At 30.9% G+C, this 20680-nt stretch overlaps 1 protein-coding gene across 1 annotated transcript; it reads right to left on the bottom strand.

The window, feature by feature from the left end:
* Positions 1 to 1487: 1487 nt before the first annotated feature.
* On the bottom strand, positions 1488 to 15090 carry LOC134716525 (location of vulva defective 1-like). Its single transcript, XM_063579535.1, has 3 exons — positions 14587 to 15090; positions 3310 to 4105; positions 1488 to 1870 (listed from the first exon to the last, which is right to left on the bottom strand). Exons 1-3 carry the CDS (start codon positions 14902 to 14904, stop codon positions 1488 to 1490), a joined length of 1497 nt encoding a protein of 498 aa, XP_063435605.1. The 5' UTR covers positions 14905 to 15090.
* Between the last annotated feature and the right edge of the window lie 5590 nt (positions 15091 to 20680).

Consider the following 20680-nt stretch of genomic DNA (forward strand, 5'->3'; position numbering starts at 1 on the left):
AACTATGCGATTTTACTATGATAACAAATATATATCCTGATTTTACCGATGCCGAGACTCCTAGAGTTCGTGTGAAAGCCTAATTAAATAGACTTGTCTTCTGACAATAGGAGAATGACAATGGTTTGTTATAATAACACAATCGTTTATATTGTTTGATCTTTTTCTACCTTAACTTTCATTGAAAAAATGTCAGAAAAAGTGTGTCTCTATTAATGAAATGAAAAACATTTTATGATTTATGGGTATTTGGATTTTTTTCATATGATTATGTACAGTATTATATGCCATTTTGAGAAAAATACATCTGTTTTGTACAAATATGACCACCACAGTTTTCAGTTTTCAGTTTTAAAAGGAAATTTTTCATTATACTTGTATACTGCTAGAAAATACAATGGTCGACATGAAGCAAAAGTACATACGCTATAGTCTTTGATTTGTTATAACCACGCTGAAATGATGTATAAAAGAGCAACTTTTCAAATTCGTCGGATACAGTGGTAAAGATTTATGAAGAAGGTACGCACCAACGAGGTTATATGTACCGAATCGAATCGTAATTTTTATGGTAAATTCAATATCGAGTTTTGAAGTGCAAGTAAACAATCCTATGAAGTACATAAAATAGTTTGAAAATGTTTACTTGTTTCTACAGAAACAACATGAGCATATCTCCAGTGTCATTAATTATAAATTATGTTTCATTCTGCGTCTTTTTTTAATATTTCGCCCTAATTCCATGCAGGTGTAAGCTTAATTCGCCTCAATGCAAGGTATAACAACCAGTTAACACACATTTAAACATTTATAAATCAAATGAGACAGCAATCCAATGATCAAAATAATTAAAGACACATAGAATGCAACACCAAGTTTTCAACAATAGATAGGCGTCTCTATACATAATGTGAAGCTCATAAAAAGTCAAGAGTGTTTAAAAATTGTGACAAAAACAAGAAATTATAATTGGTAAATCATGTTTATTTGACAATAAGAGTTGTATTGTTAGACGGTCGTTCTTTATTTAATTTTACTGTTTGGTACTTGGGCTACTTGCACTTCTATCGGAAATTCATCCAGAGAAATGTCCGGAACCACACAAATCCAGTATATTTTGCTTTTTTTTTTTTAAAGAGCGTGAGGGAAAAGTGCAATGATAGACAACATGTTTTTATCTTTAGTTAGATTCATTAGATTGTATACTGCAGTCGCTTGATTTGATTTTCTCTTTTTGTTCAGTGTGTTTATTTTCGACTAAGACTAGAATGAAAATAAAAATGTTGACAATACGATTTACTATAGATTCGAAGATGAAATATTTAAAATTGTAGAATTTAAAATATTGCGATGATATGACTTCTGCTATGTTAATACAAGGTGTATACACATTTTAACAAGGTATTCGATATTATACTTTTTTTTTAATTTTATTTAAATGATCAATTATAACAAATAAAAAAGAATTAACAAACTTAATAAACAAATTATAAATCACAGCTAACAATACCAATATCTTCCCATTCACCGTCTTTTTTGCCCTCCTTAAATGCCGATATCTTTTTCCCACTGAAAAAGTAATGCCTTGTAGAATCTACTTTAGTCGCAGCAGTTATTTTACTTGGTTTATTTTTGTGATTTTTACCTTTATAGTAGTTCTTTTTACCATTGTTATCAAAACTGAAAGACGACACTTGTTTCCCTTGTATACGTGTTACAGTGTCATCGGAAAACAGAAATATATCATTATCACTATTCAATATGACAGCATCAATGTTCTGTGGCACTGGATGTCCATAATAATTGTCTGTTGACTTTTGACTTGAAGAAGAGCTTCCCGCCACACTATCATACGTATATACCGTCTGGTCTGAAATCGAACAATAAAACATTTTATTCTATGTGCAAATGTTCCTTTACCAATAATCTGTTGATCTGAAGTCGAACAATAATACATAACATTTGTACAATCCATGTGCAAATATTTCTTTACCAACAACCTTCTGGTCTGAAATCGAACACTAATACATTATAATCTATGTGCAAATGTTCTTTTACCAATAATCTGTTGATCTGAATCGAACAATAATACATTATAATCTACGTGCAAATGTTTCTTTACCAATCATCAGTTGATCTGAAATCAAACAATTATACATTACAATTTATGTTCAAATGTTTCTTTACCAACAACCTTCTGGTCTGAAATCGAACAATAATACATTATAATCTATGTGCAAATGTTCTTTTACCAATAATCTGTTGATCTGAATCGAACAATAATACCTTATATTCTATGTGCAAATGTTCTTTTACCAATAATCTGTTGATCTGAAATCGAACAATTATACATTACAACCTATGTGCAAATGTTTCTTTACCAACAACCTTCTGGTCTGAAATCGAACAACAATACATTATAATCTATGTGCAAATGTTCCTATACCAATAATCTGTTCATCTGAAATCGAACAATAATACCTTAAATTCTATGTGCAAATGTTCTTTTACCAATAATCTGTTGATCTGAAATCGAACAATAATACCTTATATTCTATGTGCAAATGTTCTTTTACCAATAATCTGTTGATCTGAAATCGAACAATAATACATTATAATCTATGTGCAAATGTTCCTTTGCCAAAAATCTGTTCGTCTGAAATCGAACAATAATACCTTATAATCTATGAGCAAAATCTTTACAAATAATCTGCTGGTCTGATATCGAACAATAATAAATTATAATTTATGTACAAAGGTTGCTTTACAAATAAACTCTTGACTTTGAGATGAAGAACGGCAATGTCATCACTGTTCTTTGATGATTTGTTTTAGTATTTGACAATGTTATGAATTGATACACCATATCCTGTCTTTTTAATTCACGATTGTTGTTTACGTCTATCATATTGTTTAGTTTCATTTGACGTATACATTACTAAAAAATCCTTTGACGTATACATTACTAAAAACTCCCATTTTACGTACGCTAGTTTATTATTTTTGTCAAAAGAAGCCACAGTCAACTGTGAGTTATTAATTAATGTTTTAATTTTAACTCATTAACTTTGTACCTCTCAAAAAGAATATACCATTAAGGGTTCTAACTTGTCCGTGTTTCTTCCATAACCGTCAGAGTCTTCAGTCCATTTACTATATCACTCCACCACGACTGCTTATATATATATATATATAATGATAACTGATTCTCTTATAGCATGCACCTAACAAAAGTTGGATGGAATGGATTTAGTAAGGTATCTACTATATTTTTATCTAGTAATTAGGTAAATGATAGACAGTCTTTACCTTTTATAAGAATGGTATAAGTACCATCAAAGTACCCTGCATCAAGTTGAGCGGGAGCATCCTTTAATATATCTGCAAGATTTTCTCTCTGAAAATTAGATGTCGTCAGATCATTAACAGAAGTGTATTTCTGAATGTGTTTGTCAAAGAATAGCCATATTTGTCCTTTACTATCAAAGTATATTGCAGCATTTACAGAACATTCATAATGCTTATCTATATTTGTGGAAACTGTTGTCTCTGTCTCAGAAATTTGAGTAGTTGGCACTTGGGTTTCTTTTTGTTTCGAAACTAATTTTTCGTTTAGAGCAGCTGCATTTTCTCCTTGTGTAATTACATTGTCCACTGTTGTTGTATCTCTTGTCGATAATGGTGAAGCAGATGTTTCTCTGGTAGTTTCAGCTAATTTTTCTGTATTTGTTGAAGTAGTTGATAACTCTGTTGTTGCATACGTTGATAGAACTATGGTTGGAGTGGTAGTTTGTCTTGTAGTTGAGGTAGTTGATAATTCTGTCGTTGAAGTAGTTGGTATTTCTGTTGTTGTAGTTGTTGTTGATTCTGTTGTAGAAGTGGTCAATGATTCTGTAGTTGAAAGTCCTGTTGTGAAAGCAGTTGATGGTTCTTTTGGGAAAGTAGTTGTTGGGTTTCTTGTTGACGATGATGGTTTAGTTGTTGAAGTAGTTGGTGGTTCTGGTGTTGATGATATTTCGTTTGCTTTCATTTTAGAAGTAATTTCATCCGTCATCGGGGATATGTTTTCTGTATTGGTATTGAAATGTTCGTTGCAATGATGAAACTGAAAAACAAAACAAAAATTTGATTAGGTTAAGTTCGGTTAATTAATGTTCGGGTGAAATGAAATATTTCAACATAATGTCCACAGTACATTTTGCTATGTTCAGCAAATAAATTTATCGTATTGTCTTTTATTTCTGGTCATATTATCGTCCTTATTTTAAACTCTCTTTCTTATTATACCCGTTTCATTGTGTATAACAGAAAGCGATATTTAATAATATGACTTTGATATAGAAATAGTGATATTTGCGCTATTGAAGAGAAAACAGTAATATCCAAAAAAAGATCACAGAACGTTATTGTCAATTTTAATACATTTGACGAAAAGAAGTGTAAGGTGTATATATTTAATCCGTCCCAAATAAAGGGAACGAATTAAACATATACACTTTAACACTCCTTTTTAGATATGCTGAATAAAATGGGGAAGAAAGTTGTTTAGGTCTATGGAATATTATGATATAAAGAATGTAAGACTCGTAACTCAACTCTTCTTCCAGATTATAACTGAAAACAAATTGTCTATTAGTGTATTGGATAGCTTTAATTCATTTCTTTTCCTTCTACTATCTGCGTTGAAATTACTAATTTAAATGCAACTTATAAAATAATATCTAATACATTAACGTATTTTATGTCCTTTAATTCAACATATATAACACAATTAATTTAACATGACAGCTCGCAATTGGTCTTCTATATCAACTTAAAGCATTCGAACAGATATAGAAAGAGATATGAAAATAACATATTGAAATGCTCTTTTGAAATAGAATTAAATGGTTGAAAATCCAATAAGTTCAAATAATTACTGATATTTTCGCTTTTAGGACTATTTCCCATCATTAAAAATAACTGACAAAAATCCAATTAATATGTGTCCGATTGATGAGTTGATAGCTTCTATATCAATTATATGTTTAAACGGCAAGGTTTATATATATTTCAACCCGATTGGGGAGAAGTCTCTGTTGTGTGGTTCCGCCAACATAAACAAAATGCATTTGTACATCATTGTATACATAAGACTGTCATACAAGTGAGAGGTTTAGTAAGCTATAAAACGTGGTTTAATCCAGCATTTTCTCTTTAAGAAAATGCCTGTACAAAGTCAAGAATATGACAGATGTTGTCCATTTGTCTATTGTTTTCGAGCTAATGATTGTTCCATTTGAAGAGGGACTTTCCGTTATGAATATTCCTCGGAGTTCAGTATGTTTGTGATTTAATGTAAGGAGCGTACTTTCTACTCATAAAGATGAAAACCCCTATTCAGTTTCAAGTAACAATACTTTTTTAATCAAATGGTTATCAACTAAAAAACAGATGTAATTAGTTAAACTCAAAATGAAAAATAAACAAAAAGTTTGAAACAGAAGTCACAAATATAACCATTTGGTCGTCATCTGTAACCCCTGTCCCCCATATTCTTGATTACGTATGATATCAACTTGGTCTGTTAAAAACAATCACCATTTATTGAGAAATCATTAGTACCATTTGTTATTACCATTGGTATTGTTTTGTTGTTGAGATTATTATAATTTTCACAACATAACAAAACAAAAACGAAAATAGATCTAATTTTTATTTTCTTGATATGATATTTTGTATGTAGACATATCTGTCTTGTTATTTTCTGGTGGTATCTAAATAAACTTATCATATATACCAGGATTGAAATTTTATATGATGGGTATACTATATGTCACCATACGACCTTTCACAATAAAAATAATTGCAAATAGATAACAAAATGTGTAATAACACAAAAGAGTAAACCAGCGGCTTGATTCAAACTACTGTTGGCATGATACAGGTTTAGTTCTTCTCGTTTATTTTATGATGGTATCCCCTAATGGGAGGAATTGTGCTTGTTTTTCATCTGATGAATACATATTCAACAACAACTTTTAACACATTAACAACAAAATACAATACAAAATAGATCAACACCCGTTCTGACGAAAGATATGGGATAGTTCTATAATAAAAATAATGTTATTGGCCATTTTATTGTTCACATTCTTTGTCATTTTATTTATTTTCAGGACGATATCAATTATTATTGATTATGTGAAAGACAATTACTAGAAAATTTCTCTTAAAAACTAAACATATTTATTTCATAGCACAAAGATCGTTAAACGAAACATAAACATACATCAATACTTAATAAACAAAAACAAAAACAAAAAACAAAAATTTAACTAAACGATATGGCGTAATTCCCTTTCCACATGCCAATTCTAAGAAACACTGGAATATTTTTTTTATATCTAGACGTTACATTCCTACGTAAGAACCTTACATCATTTCTCCAGTTATGACGATTAATTAATGATTTGTTCTTTATATACAATAACATTTTGACGGCGATACAGTTGAGATATGGCCACTTTCCTGTCAAGTAATTCTCAGGAGTCCCATTAAATTCAATTCAAAGAATACCGGCCATTTCGCTTATTAACAGAATTATCGACAGCATTTGTATGATGATCTTCTTTTCTTTATTGTTTTTGTTTTTGTTTTGTTTTATGTTGCTTTGTTATTCGATTCTTAATAATGAGACTTTATGTCATATATCAGATCTATGGATTCATTGATGATTGCTTTCTAATTTATCTCAATAATCGTCATTAAAGGCGTTCTATTCTCTTGTAAGTACTTTGGAGAGAAACCTTGTAATTTCTATGGGGAATATATATATAACATCCCCAAAGAATTAAACCTTTGATAGGCTGAATATGGTTTCTTTATTTCGTTCTGGAACTTTCTTGTAATGAACATCCTGAATTATTTCATATAAACCGTTTTCATCGGGGAAATTTACCTTTTTAAAAATTCCTCCATGTAAAATAAAATAGATTTTTAATTATGCAAAAAACAAGTGAAAAACTACCATTGTCAAATTATTATTTCCAGAGATCACAATATCAGAATACCAATAGAGAGAAATATAAAACATGTACTATCATTGTTATTTTCATTTTTGAAATGTGTAACAATTCATAATTTGATAAAAAAAAAAACTTAGCAAAAGAGGGGCGAAAGATACCAGAGGGACAGACAAACGCATAAATCTAAAATAAACTGACAACGCCTTGGAAAAAAATGAAAAAGACAAACAGACAAACCATAGTACACGTGACGCAAAATAGAAAACTAAAGAATAAGCAACACGAACCACACCTAAAACTAGGGGTGATCTCGGGTTCTCCGGCAGGGTAAGGAGATCCTGCTACACATGTGGCACCCGTAATACATAATGTGTACATGTTTATGCTTTAGGGGGTATTAAAAATCGGGTATCTAGAAACCATAATTTGTTATTAATGGAACCAGTTAAAAAGATAGACTTTGATTAAAAATATGTTAAGCAATTTTATTCAGAATTACTGGAAAATAAAATAAACAGTTTAAACAAAAATAACAAACTTTTTCTTTACAAAAATATAAAAGTCAAACAAGACCAAGAATTTTATCTAAGATATCCACTCTTGGAGCTAGACGTTTATTTACAAAAATTAGAATAATTAATAATAGTTTACTCATAGAAAAAGGCAGATATCTAAAAAAAAAAAAAAATACCTCGTGACAATAGAACATGTCTTACTTGTAAAACCTTAGAAGATGAGAAACACTTCCTCCTCTATTGTCAAATTAATAATGTATTACGTATAAAACTTTTTAATGACATCAAAATAGATAATCATAATTTTTTATGTTTCCAAATCTGTCTGATACTGAAAAGCTAGTAGTCTTGCTAAATCCTTCAAACATAAACCACGCGAAAAAAAAGCTGGTTCCTTTATAAAACAGTCGTTAGAGCGGAGGACAGGGGACTCTTAGTTACGTTTGCTTGTATATATATGTGGTTGTGTGTGTTCAACTCAGTTATTTTTTGTTGTTGTTATTTTGTTAAATATCACCACAAGCAACATTTTACTTATTTGACAAATAAAAAAAAAATTCAGAGGCCCGTTCTGCACTAAACACAAACGGATAGGGTTCCCCTGACCGCAGAATACATAACGAGTCTGTAGGCACACCCCCTGAAAATACCCCTCAAAAATGATAAAAGAAGTATTGAAAAGATCTCATTTGAAATCAAAATTTTAAAGACGTGTATTCTTTGTAAACCCATACTAAGCAACTGTATATTATATTTGACCAACTGACCAAAATCGATTAGATCTTTTTTCTTTTCTATCGTCAACCACTTATACAGCGTTAAAAAAACAAAAAAAACCTGATAAATTTTCTCAAAAAATCACCATGAAAAAGCTAATGTATTTTCAGCATATTATAAGCAGTAGTGATTAACTTTTTACTTGAAAAATCAAAAGGTTGCTTCCCCTTTTCTATATATTCTATCTTTACTAGTTTAAAAATTAACCAAATAACAAACAAAGTTCACTTCCCGAAGTAAACTTTATTTTTTACTAGAAATGACCTTGATCTTCGAACTAGTTAAATATCGTTAAAAGTCAATAGGCTTCTTTGTATATTTCATCTATTTATTCCAATCAATCAATGTGAACCACAGTTTTCCAAAAAATATCTATTTTAAGTCACAGTGACACTTAACGTTGACTAGATAGCAAAGTTATGCAACTGTCATATAAGTGAAATGTTTAGCTAGCTATAAAACCAGATCTAATCAACCATTTTCTACATAAGCAAATGCCTGTACCAAGTCAGCAATATGATAGTAACTGTTGTTACACATTAGTTTGAAGTGTTTGAGCTTTTGATTATGCCATTTGATTACGGACTTTCCGTTGTGAATTTCTCCGGAGTTTGGTAATTTTAATATCTGATTTTTTTTCATCTGTTTATGTTTATTTACATTCTTTTTAAGAGGGGGAATACACAACTTATCACCCGGAAACCTTAGTTATGTACTCACAGACGGACAGAAATTCATAAGGTCGGGCGACACTGACCAGGCAATGACTTTATGCTCTCAAAACTTGTAGGGTGCTTAAAAAATAAATGCATTGTTCAAAAATAAAAAATTTACAACCGCATAATATCTGCCGCTTTTCGCGATCATGCATGCAGTCTCAATGAGTAAAAGTTATGAATGGTCGAACCTGTTTACAAATTAAAGTAAATGAAGTGATTTGTTTTCAAAGTTACATATCATTGTGCCTACAAGTTTGTGTGACGTCAATTTAATTTTGCATCGAGACAGGAGATTTTTTCGTGAATAAAATATGTATATTCATCAATCGCTAGGCCGGATTATTTATATTTCCGATGATCGTACGAATATTGCTATTTGTACAATATATAATTGTTCGTTTTAGTTGGGCAATATTTTTTTTTTATCCTGTCTAACATTTTCAGTTCTTTAAATATTAGGTAATCCCGACGTTCCTTTCGAAAGCCCATATACCCCTCAAGTTACTCCTTTCCCAACAAATAGTTATTAAAGGTACCAGGATTATAATTTAGTACGCCAGACGCGCGTTTCGTCTGCATACAACGCATCAGTGACGCTCATATCAAAATATTTATTAAGCCAAATAAGTAAAAAGCTGAAGCATTGAGGATCCAAAATTCCAAAAAGTTATGTCAAATACGGCTAAGGTAATCTATGCCTGAAATAAGAAAATCCTTAGTTTTTCGAACAATTCAAAGTTTTGTAAACAGAAAAATTGTAAAAATGACTACATTATTAATATTCATGTCAACACCGAAGTGATAACTACTGGGTCGTCCCCATATTTTATATCCGATGCATTTAAAAGCTTATATATTGACCGGTAGTAGAGTGTCATGAGAAAATAGCCAAAGTATTGAATTCTGTGAATCCTAATTTTATCATTTTTCAGCTCTAGTAGAATGATTCCTATTGAGAATATAAGTTTCTATTGTTTCGTGTATTCAGAATATTTAAATTCAAATCATTAGAATTTTATTCATTGTCATCATTTTGTATTTTTTCGGAATCAAAAAAGATTAAAAACAATTGTGACATAACCAATTTTATTAAAATTAACGATAAGTATTACTTGATTTTAGCGACATAGACCACCCATGTGAGTTCAAAAGGTCGGAGACAGTTTTAATGTTAGCTTTATTTGATTAAAGCATTGATTTCATTATGTAACCAGACAATTCAAAAATTAATTTTATCTGAAACCTATCTATTAATCCATAAGTTTTACAATTTGTAATTAATTTACTTCTCCTGCATTGCTGATGTATCTTAATGTACTAGGTATAAACTTTCCGAGTACATAACCATCTTCTGGAAAGAGCTAATTTGAAAAATCGACAAAAAAACTCACGTCTGACAGATTTATGTCTTGTGAAAATTGGAAGATGTTATTTGGTAAATTCATAATATTAAGGATTTTTTATTTTCGAATTTAAAGGACAAAAACAAAGGACTTATCTCACCTATCTTTTTCGAAAATGAATATATAACATTTAAACATTTTAAATTATATATTAATATCCACATAGGAGTAAGGCCTGTATTTTTTTCCCTCGCAGGATCAAAATCAGAAAGTAATTGTAAAACATGTTTCCTTAGAATCGAAATGATTTTCCGCGCTATATAGTGATTGCTGTTGCAGACAATAATGCCAATTGTTCATATTTCATGTATAAATTTGCACGGAAGGACATCGTAAATTAAAATAAATTGAATTATATCTTAGAGACAATAAAGCATTCAATGACTTGCTACATTGATTTTATTAACAATGTTCCTCTTTTTCACTATTATATTATGATTACGCACATTCTACCAATTTCTTTAAAATAAACTGTTTTGCGGCATATTCATTTTTATTTATAATTTTTTTGCGAAAGTAAGTCAAAATGTTGTCAAACCGTTAAAAAAAACCTGGTATGGATCTATAGCGAAATCTATAATACGGCTCTTGTTTGATATAAATTAACGGGAAAAGTTCTTTCATTGTCAATTAAAAGACTAAAAATACTAACTTGACCACAAGGCACTCATCGTTCAACCTATAGTCAATTAAATAATACATTTCAGAGCTTTGTAAATGTAAATATGTCTCTTTTAATAATATGACCATAAAATAGAAAAATCACAATTAATCATTGATTAAATCATATTTTGAGAAAATTGTGCTTAATAAGGTAATGGATACAAAGTTTCCGAAAAAGTCAAATAAGATTTCTCATTATAGATAGTTCTTGATATGCAACGACTATAACATGTGACGAAGAGCAGCATCGTGTGATATATAATATACTAAATTTTAAGTAATGGCAATAACTAAAATTACCAAAAACAGTAAAATCACAAAAAATACTGAACTCCGAGGAAAATTCAAAACGGAAAGTCCCTAATAAAATGACAAAATCAAATAACAAAACACATCAAACGAATGGAGAACAACTGTCATATTTCTGAATTAGTAAAATGATAGTCCCCATATTTGATATCAGATGCATTGGAATAAAGCTACAGTAGTATATCGCTGTTCGAAAGTCATAAATCGATTGAGAATAAAACAGTTCAGGATCTGCTTACCCTTCCGGAGCACCTGAGATCACTTCCATTTTTTGGGTGGAGTTCGTGTTGCTAAGTCTTTAGTTTTCTATATTTGTCTTCTGTACTATTAATTGTGTTTTAGCCATGGCGTTGTCAGTTTATTTTCAATCTATGTGTTTGACTATCCCTCTGGTATCTTTTGTCCCTCTTTTACAATACCAATTTTATCCGAACACAAGATTGCTATTTAAACCTACTGGAATTTGCATATTCAGTAGTCTATTTCATATACTTGAATAATATTTTTAAACATGTTTCCACAAAAACCGAAATGATTGTCCGCGCTTTATAGTGAATACTGTTGAAGACAATAATGTCAATTGTTCATATTTATTGTACCATTTCGCATCGAAGAACGTACTCCAAAATAAATCTATTTATATCGGACTTAAAGAATTTATTATTTTTAATGTGTGAAATAAATTCACGGAAAAATTGGTCCTATATTTTTGTATATTTTCAAGAAAAAGACAAGAACAAAATACTAACTTGAACATGTACAACAGATCGAAGAACGTATAGTCAACGAAATGAACTATAATAGATCTTTGTTTTATCATTTATTTTAATAGGTTAATTACTTCATGAATATGTCAGAAATAAAGTAGTAAAATGTTTCTTTTAACAATACAATCATAAAGTTCTTTCAAATAAAGAAATAACTAGTACAATTAATCATTAAAATCATAAAAGTTTGAGCCAATTGTGCTAAATAAGGTTATGAAGTTCTCTGCATACAGAGTTTCCAAACATGTTAAATAAGATTTACCATTAAAGAGAGATCATAAAAAAAACAACGGCATATGTGTCGATGAGCATAATGGGTTTTGAGGAAGTGGTAATAAAAACATATATGTCAAATGATGCAGTGCCTGAGTTATATGTAATTGGAGGCAATAGCAAAAAATATACACTAGGTCATATGATTCAGCACCTGAGTTATATTTCATTTGAGGTACTATTAACAAATAGATAGGTCAAATAATTTTGTGCCTGGTTTGGATCCTCAATGCTCAACAACTTTGTACTTGTTTGTCTTTATAAATATTTTGATATGAGCGTCACTGATGAGTCTTATGTAGACGAAACGCGCGTCTTGCGTACTAAATTATAATCCTGGTATTCACTTTGATGTAGGATATGTAGTAATTTAAAAGATAGGTCAAATGATTCAATCTCTGAGATATATTTGAGTTGTGGAGATGATAATTATTATTTAGGCCGACGGATTTAGTGTCTACTTAATGTCCGATTTGGGATAAATTCAGTAAAAAGATAGACCAAATAATTCAGTTCCTTAGTTTTTATGTTATTGAATAATTTTAAATTTAGGTATTTTACAACGAAGATAAGGCCAAATATTCATTGCGAGATCAATATTTGATTCCAGGAAATATTATACACCTATTGACTGGGTGTGAGGGTAATAGCAAGTTTGTTGTCCCTGAGATATCAATTATTGCTCGAGGCAAAGCCGAGAGCAATAGTTGGTATGCGAAGGGACAACAAACTTGCTATTACCCGCACAACCAGTCATCAGGTGTTTTATTATACTGAAAACACAGTCATAAAGTGTTTTTATATACCAAATTAACTAATTTTCTAAAAGTGTACAAGTATCATCTGAAAGAAAAGAAAAATATGTCACATGCGTTGACATGCACAAGATGAACTAAACGTTTTTTTTATATTTCTTCTTGTATTTGTAAATATTTCATTAATTGCAATCAAGACTAGTCTAGAAATACTTGTGTTAAATTTTCCGTGCATGTGATACATTTAAGCTAAGATACACCAAATGCAAATTCACCTTTAGAATACTACTACAGAACCCATATTATGAACAAGGTACTATATTTTGATCTTTAAAAATATGTGCGAAGATTTTCTCCCTTTTACAATTGCTTCTTGTAAGTCAATCGACACAAACAGTTTATACTGTTTACAATATTTGGGTATGATGTTGCCAAGCAAAATAGTCAATGACATCATTATTTTCCAATGAAAAATAAGCATGAAAAGTACGGGAAAGATGATTATGAAACTATTTACCGGGGTAATAGTCTTTGAAACTATTGACTGACAAATAGTCTGTGGAATGAAATAGCACAACTATTTCATTATTTTTTATATAGAAAAAACATATTGAGGTATAATAACAATATATATATTTCTTTTTACATTGTGAAAGTTAATTACTGTTGCGTCATAGCCTTTTCATTGCAGTGCAATGGCTTTTTACCAACAGATGACATCATTGAAAGTTCACTGTGCTCACTTTTAGTAATAATGAGTGAGCATTTTTTAATACATAATCTCTCGGTTTGGCATTTGTAGATATCTCAACATTTATTTAACAGGCAGAACTTACCATTTACTTACTGTTATGTATTCTATGCTAGAATTTACTAAATATATCTTTGCATTGGCACAGCCATTGACGAATTGACGAATGAATATAACCCTGCCACATTATGTATGTACCTGTCCCAAGTCAGGAGCCTACAATTCAGTGGTTGTCACTTGTTCCAATAAAGGTTATTGAAATAAAAAAAAAGATGTATCAACTTTTTTTCAAAAAAAAATTCTTTCGAAATAAATAATCTTTTCTGTTAAGATTTTGTATAAATGTGATTGCAGGAAATGAACAATAACTATGTATTGGCCAATTTCAATCTAAGATTTTACAGTTGCACCTAACCGGAATATGCTAGCTTGAAAGATTGACTTCTGCAAGTTATTATTTAAATATAAGCCGATAAAACATTAAGCAACTATCTCCGTATGTTTCTTGACTTGACAGGTTCACCGATAATTCGTATGAACAGTACTGTATTTGTTCTATTATGTTTGATGTAAATAGCTGGGGCGAGGTAATGAAAACCAACCTTACCTCAACAATTAGTAAGATAAATAACAGAAATACAACTCACCTTTTTATGTAAGTCCCTCTTAATATAAGTTTTTCTTGATAAATTTGAGAAATAAATAGATGAGCTCATGTTAAATAAGACACACATTGTTGATTTTGAACTAACTTTGTAAGCCTGGAATCCTTCACATATATTGTCTGAAATACATTTAGAGGCGCATTCGATTGTGTTGTAAGTGTTAAAACTAACATTGTCTGTTATAGAACAATTAAATCTGACGAAATAATCATTTATTACATTGTGAGTAAGAACTGGTACACCATAGAAGTAATGTAACATATACCATGACACGACAAAGCTTGCTGACTTCCAACTCATCTTAATCCAGTATATTGCTCATTCTGTAGTTCATTGCTCCTTAATCCGTTTGCTGATAATTACAGGTGTTAATATCCTATGTTTTATGTTACACGATGACTTTTATTTCCTGCAGCCAATAACATTCAAACTCTGTTATACTGACAGAATTTATCAATACAGTTGACATTTTCATATGATGTAACATATTTGAGTACTTACGCTTCTGTTTAAGATTTTTGATTACATAAATTGAAGTTTTATTAACGTATACATAGTACAAGTGATCATAAGCACTAACTTCCTTTACAGAGTAAAATTGTTGTTACTCATCTATCCTTGTTTTGGTATCTTCCAAATAATTGATTTAAGGTCTGCCTGTAGATACGTTGGTTTACTATAACATGGGAACAACTAATATGTTTTTCTATCTTCTGGTTTCCCTTCTTACAACAGACTTTCTGTTTCGGATATTAGAAAGTGTACTGTTGTATGGACAACTCGACGATTTTTTTCTAGAGCATTTGATATTTTATATTGTCATAGTTTTAGATGTGTGCTGTCTTTACTCTTTTCTGAATCTTATTTCACAGAATGTTATGAGGTTTTCAAATTTAGGAGAAACGTGTTCATTGCAGATCTCTGATAGTGATAGTTATTATAAAAAAGAAGATGTGGTTTGATTGCAAATGAGAAAACTTTTCACAAAAGCCATAATGACATAGAAATTAACAACTATAGGTCATCAAACGGCCTTCAACAGTGAGCAACGCCGATACATTATAGAGGGGTTACCAATTAGACACTGTTATAAGATCATTGAATATTGTTTTTATTGGTATAAATATTGATTTTGTTATCAGTAAATTAAAAGCAAACTAAATATGACTAGTATTTTATATACATATACACATTCAAGGATCTACAATCTGTCGATACCGCTATCTTGGCAGTGCACAAGGTCATGTTTTTCTCTGACTGTTTATGACGTCCTTATACTAAATCCATTGGATGTAGGGTGTGTACGGATTGATAATTTAGTGTAAGATGCATGATTTTTTATTAGTTGTTAGTGGCTTTGAACTAGCTGTCAGTTAACTGCGAGTACTCTCAGATCTGTTCCTATGGTCTTTTTGTTGTTGGAATGTACAAGTGCCGAATTAATGTACAAGAAGTGTAAATAAAACAATTATGTATACAAACGGTGATTTTGAGCTGAACATATAATTTTAAAGACGTCTGTATCTTTTTGAAGACTTAATGGTGATCTTTACATAACTTGAGTTTTCAGGCCGAAACCCGATTAACAAATACAAATCAATATCTAGATAAGAAGAGTTGATATGAATTCCAATAGAAAAGTCTTATAAACCAGAGACCAAATGACGTAGATGTAAGCAAATTTTGTTAAAGGTCACCACGCGGCATACAACAATGAGAACAATTCATGCTACACAGCAAGACTGCTATAAAAGGCACCGAAATGGCATATTCAAACGAAAAAACTAATAGCCTGACTTATATTAGAAACAAAAAACGAAATATAAAGAAGATATACCAAGTTACCAACAAACTACAATTACTGAATTACTAGCTTGACATGGGACAGGCTCATACCGAATGTGATGGGTTTAAACGCTCCCTCGAATTGGGATAATTGTAAAACAGATCAACACAAGAATAAACACAAAACAATAAACAAAAACCAAATATGATAAACAACAACTATCAAAATACAGGCTCCTAACTTGAGACAGTCACTTACAGAATGTGGCTGGCTTTAACCGATGTTTACAGGCGTTCAAACCTCTAACAAGGGACATTGCATGGTGTAACACCACAAAAAAAGAACAAATGATAAAACATCGGTTCTAAAGGACTTATCTCATCAGATCGATACAAACATAAACACAAACATATCTCACAAAAATTGTATTCGTCGCCTAATAATATGTTTAAAAGGATATATATAAGTATCTGATGCTCATATGAATATTAGTGCAAACGATGGCTTTTATTGTTCAGGGGACTTGGTCGGAATAATCTTATATCGATGTTGAATTTCACATCGAATAAAGTTTGCTTTTAAATTATTTGATTCATTAGAGTTTCCTTATGTAATATTCAATGATTTATTTGTATATTCACCTTGTTATAAACTCATTTCTCAGCATGGTATCACCTTGAAGTGGTTTGTTGAGACGAAGTTGCATCAGTTGAAGAGTATTATTTCTCTCGTGTTAATTAATAAATTTTCCAGTAGAATCAATTTTACATGTTCATTAGATGTTAAATCTTATGACATATTATCACGGTTAGATGTTATAAACTATATCAAGTATAGAATCATTGAATTCTCGCTTTTTTTAATAATGATTTGCCTTTTTTGTATGTGTGAATGAGGTGCCTTTTAGTTTTATTTTTTTTAAGAGGGAAAGTTTGGGGTGTCCTCACATTTAAACAATAAAGTATCACCAAACTTGTTAAGGTAAAAAAATATACTAATGAGACAAACAAGATGTGATGTTTTTGAAAGACGGGTGGTACCAATGGATTTTAATAATTCAAGTTTCATGAAAGTTATTAATAACAAATGTCTAGAGATGGTGCCTTATTATCCACAAAAGCTATATAAAGATCTTGCAACCGCTTTTATGGTGAAGTGGGCAGCTTTACGTCCAGTCAGAAAAACTGTATTTATATCTAGCAAGAAAATACTCACAATTAATATATATCAGTATGTATGGTACCTATTGTAGGTCAGGGAGATAGGTTGGTAGCTTTCAGTGATGCTTGGAAAGGTGCACTCACTTATTTGACCCACGTAAAAAACTGAGGAATTTATAATAGTCAATCTCAACTCGATTGCCTTTCAATCTCGTTGAGATGATCAACGATAATCTATAATTATCATTCGGGGACGAACATTTTGGAAAACATGAATTTTCAAGAAATTAGGCATTTTTATATAAAAATGTTTTAAATACCAATACTTTCATTGGTTAATTCGGACATTTTTGTTAGTTGTTTAATGTTTTAATGTTAGTTGAGCGACAAATTATTTCTACAAAATAAAATGCTTTTTGTAGTATGGATTTCTGTTTTAATGAAATACTCATCGAATTGTGACAATTATTTCCTACACAGATCTGCTTGATAAAATCTATTGATTGTGAAACTTGTAGTTTGAATGCTCCAATAAATCAGTGAAACCTTTTCTTTACCACAAACACACATTTTCAATCCATTTTATAATTCAAAATTAAACTGCAACTTTCATTTTATTGTCAAATGATCAATTTATAAACTTATCATTAGTGCCTAAATGTAAAACAGTGCTATTCCTACAAAAAGGCAAATTGGTTTATTTGATCTGATCAGGCATCGTCACACTTCACCAATTCTTACAAATCTCCAACAATGGCTTTTGTGGTGTTCATAACTCGGTCTATTGAGTTTAAGGTCACCTGAGTTTACAGCGTTGATGCATCCATTAGTAGTTCTTTTGAGGAAGAACTTTCGGCAGAAACATTGCTTTCAAAATGTCCTTAACGACTTCGGTGCACTGGTAATCTGCAGTTACAAAAAAGGTATACTAGTAAATGATAGTACACATAGGTTACACTTAATTGAGACAGCTATCATCCGACATAATTAACCAACAAACATCTAGATGACAATCAGCAGTCGTCGAATATACACTACTAGTGTCTCTACAATCTGTCAAAAAATGAATCGTCAAAATCATTAAAAAATGAGAAAAAGTTAAAAAGAAAACAGCGAGCTTCCCGAATGTAGAAATATCTTTATACTTATATTCATAGCAGTCACCATTACTACTCATAAAGAGTGTATGAAGTGTTTAGGCCATAAAGGTATATAGATACTGGTATCAATACCAGACAGTAATGTGTAGTAAAGTAGATCGTGTATCTTCGTGAACTGTATATTGCTAATATCTTGAATCAGAAAATATGCAGACAGTGAAACCGCCTTGATCTGTATATTGCTGATATCTTGTATAGAAGTGGATAATGTGTATCCCCATGACCTGTATATTGCTGATATCTTGAATTAGGAGACGTGGATAATGTGTATCCCCATAACCTGTACATTGCTGATATCTTGATTCAAAAGAAGTGAAGACTGTGTGTCCCCTTGACCTGTATATTGCTAATATCTTGAATTCAAAAAAGTGGAGAATGTTATCCCCATAACCTGTATATTGCTGATATCTTGATTCAAAAGAAGTAAAGACTGTGTGTCCCCTTGACCTGTATATTGCTGATCACTTGAATTAGAAGGAAGTGGAGGATGTGTATCCCCATGACCTGTATATTGCTGATATCTTGAATTAAAAGACGTGGATAACGTGTATACCCATGACCTGTATATTACTAATTTATTGCATTAGAAAAAATGTAGACTGTGAATCCCCTTGACCAGTTTATTGCTGATATCTTGAATCAGAGAAATGTTTACTGTGTATCCCCATGACCTGTAAATTGCTGATATCTTGAATTAAAAGACGTGGATTAAGTGTATCCCCATGACCTGTATATTGCTGATATCTTGAATAAGAAGAAGTGGAGAATGTGTATCCCCATGACCTCTTTATTGTTGATATCTTGAATAGAAGAAGTGGATAATGTGTATCCCCATAACCTGTGTATTGCTGATATCTTGAATCAGGAGTGCAGACTGTGTATCCTCAAGACCTGTTTATTGCTGATATCTTGAATCAGTAGAAGTGTAGACTGTGTATTCCCACAACCTCTTTATTGTTGATATCTTGAACCAGAAGAATTATAGACTGTGTATCTCTATGAACTGTATATTGCAAATATCTTGAATCAGAAGTGTAGACTGTGTATTCCCACAACCTCTTTATTGTTGATATCTTGAACCAGAAGAATTATAGACTGTGTATCTCTATGAACTGCATGTTGCAAATATCTTGAATCAGGAGTGTAGACTGTGTATTAACCTCTTTATTGCTTATATCTTGCAGTAGAATTACATAGCAGAAAAAACAGTGCATCGTTTATTTTCTTATGTTACCATGCAGCATCTATATCCCGATTAGATTCTAAATAATTTTATTGTTGGGAGAGAATACTGAAAAGGTCAACAATTATAACAATAGTTGTTGTAGGAGTATATTGTTATTGTATTAAATATAGAAGTGTAACATTTTAAAAATCCTACATCTGACAAGTGATTTCATGCATGTCTTCCTCATGCAACGCTAAGGAATCACAACGGACCTTTTGAATGAACATGGAATGTTTCAGAATCGGAAGCATTTGTTCTTTGTGCAGATTAATAAACAAGGCCTTTTGACTGCAGAATAATTCTCGGAAAAAAAATTACGAACTGATTTTGATTCGTTGGTAATATGCAACACACATGGAATGAATGTATGAATGCAACCAGCTACAATTGTACGTACCAGGAAAGTCTACATATATTGTTATTCTTACGTCATTACATTTACATCATCAGACATAAAAATAAAATTAGATAAAAAAAAAGAACATATATTTGCACATTTTGAATCAGACTTAACTTGGTTTTATGAGTGTTTACATTGTGGGAATAGAGATTTACGTCTATACTCATGACAAAGTAGGATGTTTTGCCATAGGCGTAAACACTTTTCATTGTTTTAAATATTTTAATAATGCAATCCTTTCAAACGTCACCAAGTAATTAAATAAAATGTCAGGTTGTTTATCATTTATTACATATGTCATGTCAACTTTGCACGTTAATGTTTTGACAAATTAGTATTTTT

The sequence above is a fragment of the Mytilus trossulus genome, chromosome 4, assembly GCF_036588685.1.
Source record: "Mytilus trossulus isolate FHL-02 chromosome 4, PNRI_Mtr1.1.1.hap1, whole genome shotgun sequence".
Classification (NCBI taxonomy): domain Eukaryota; kingdom Metazoa; phylum Mollusca; class Bivalvia; order Mytilida; family Mytilidae; genus Mytilus; species Mytilus trossulus.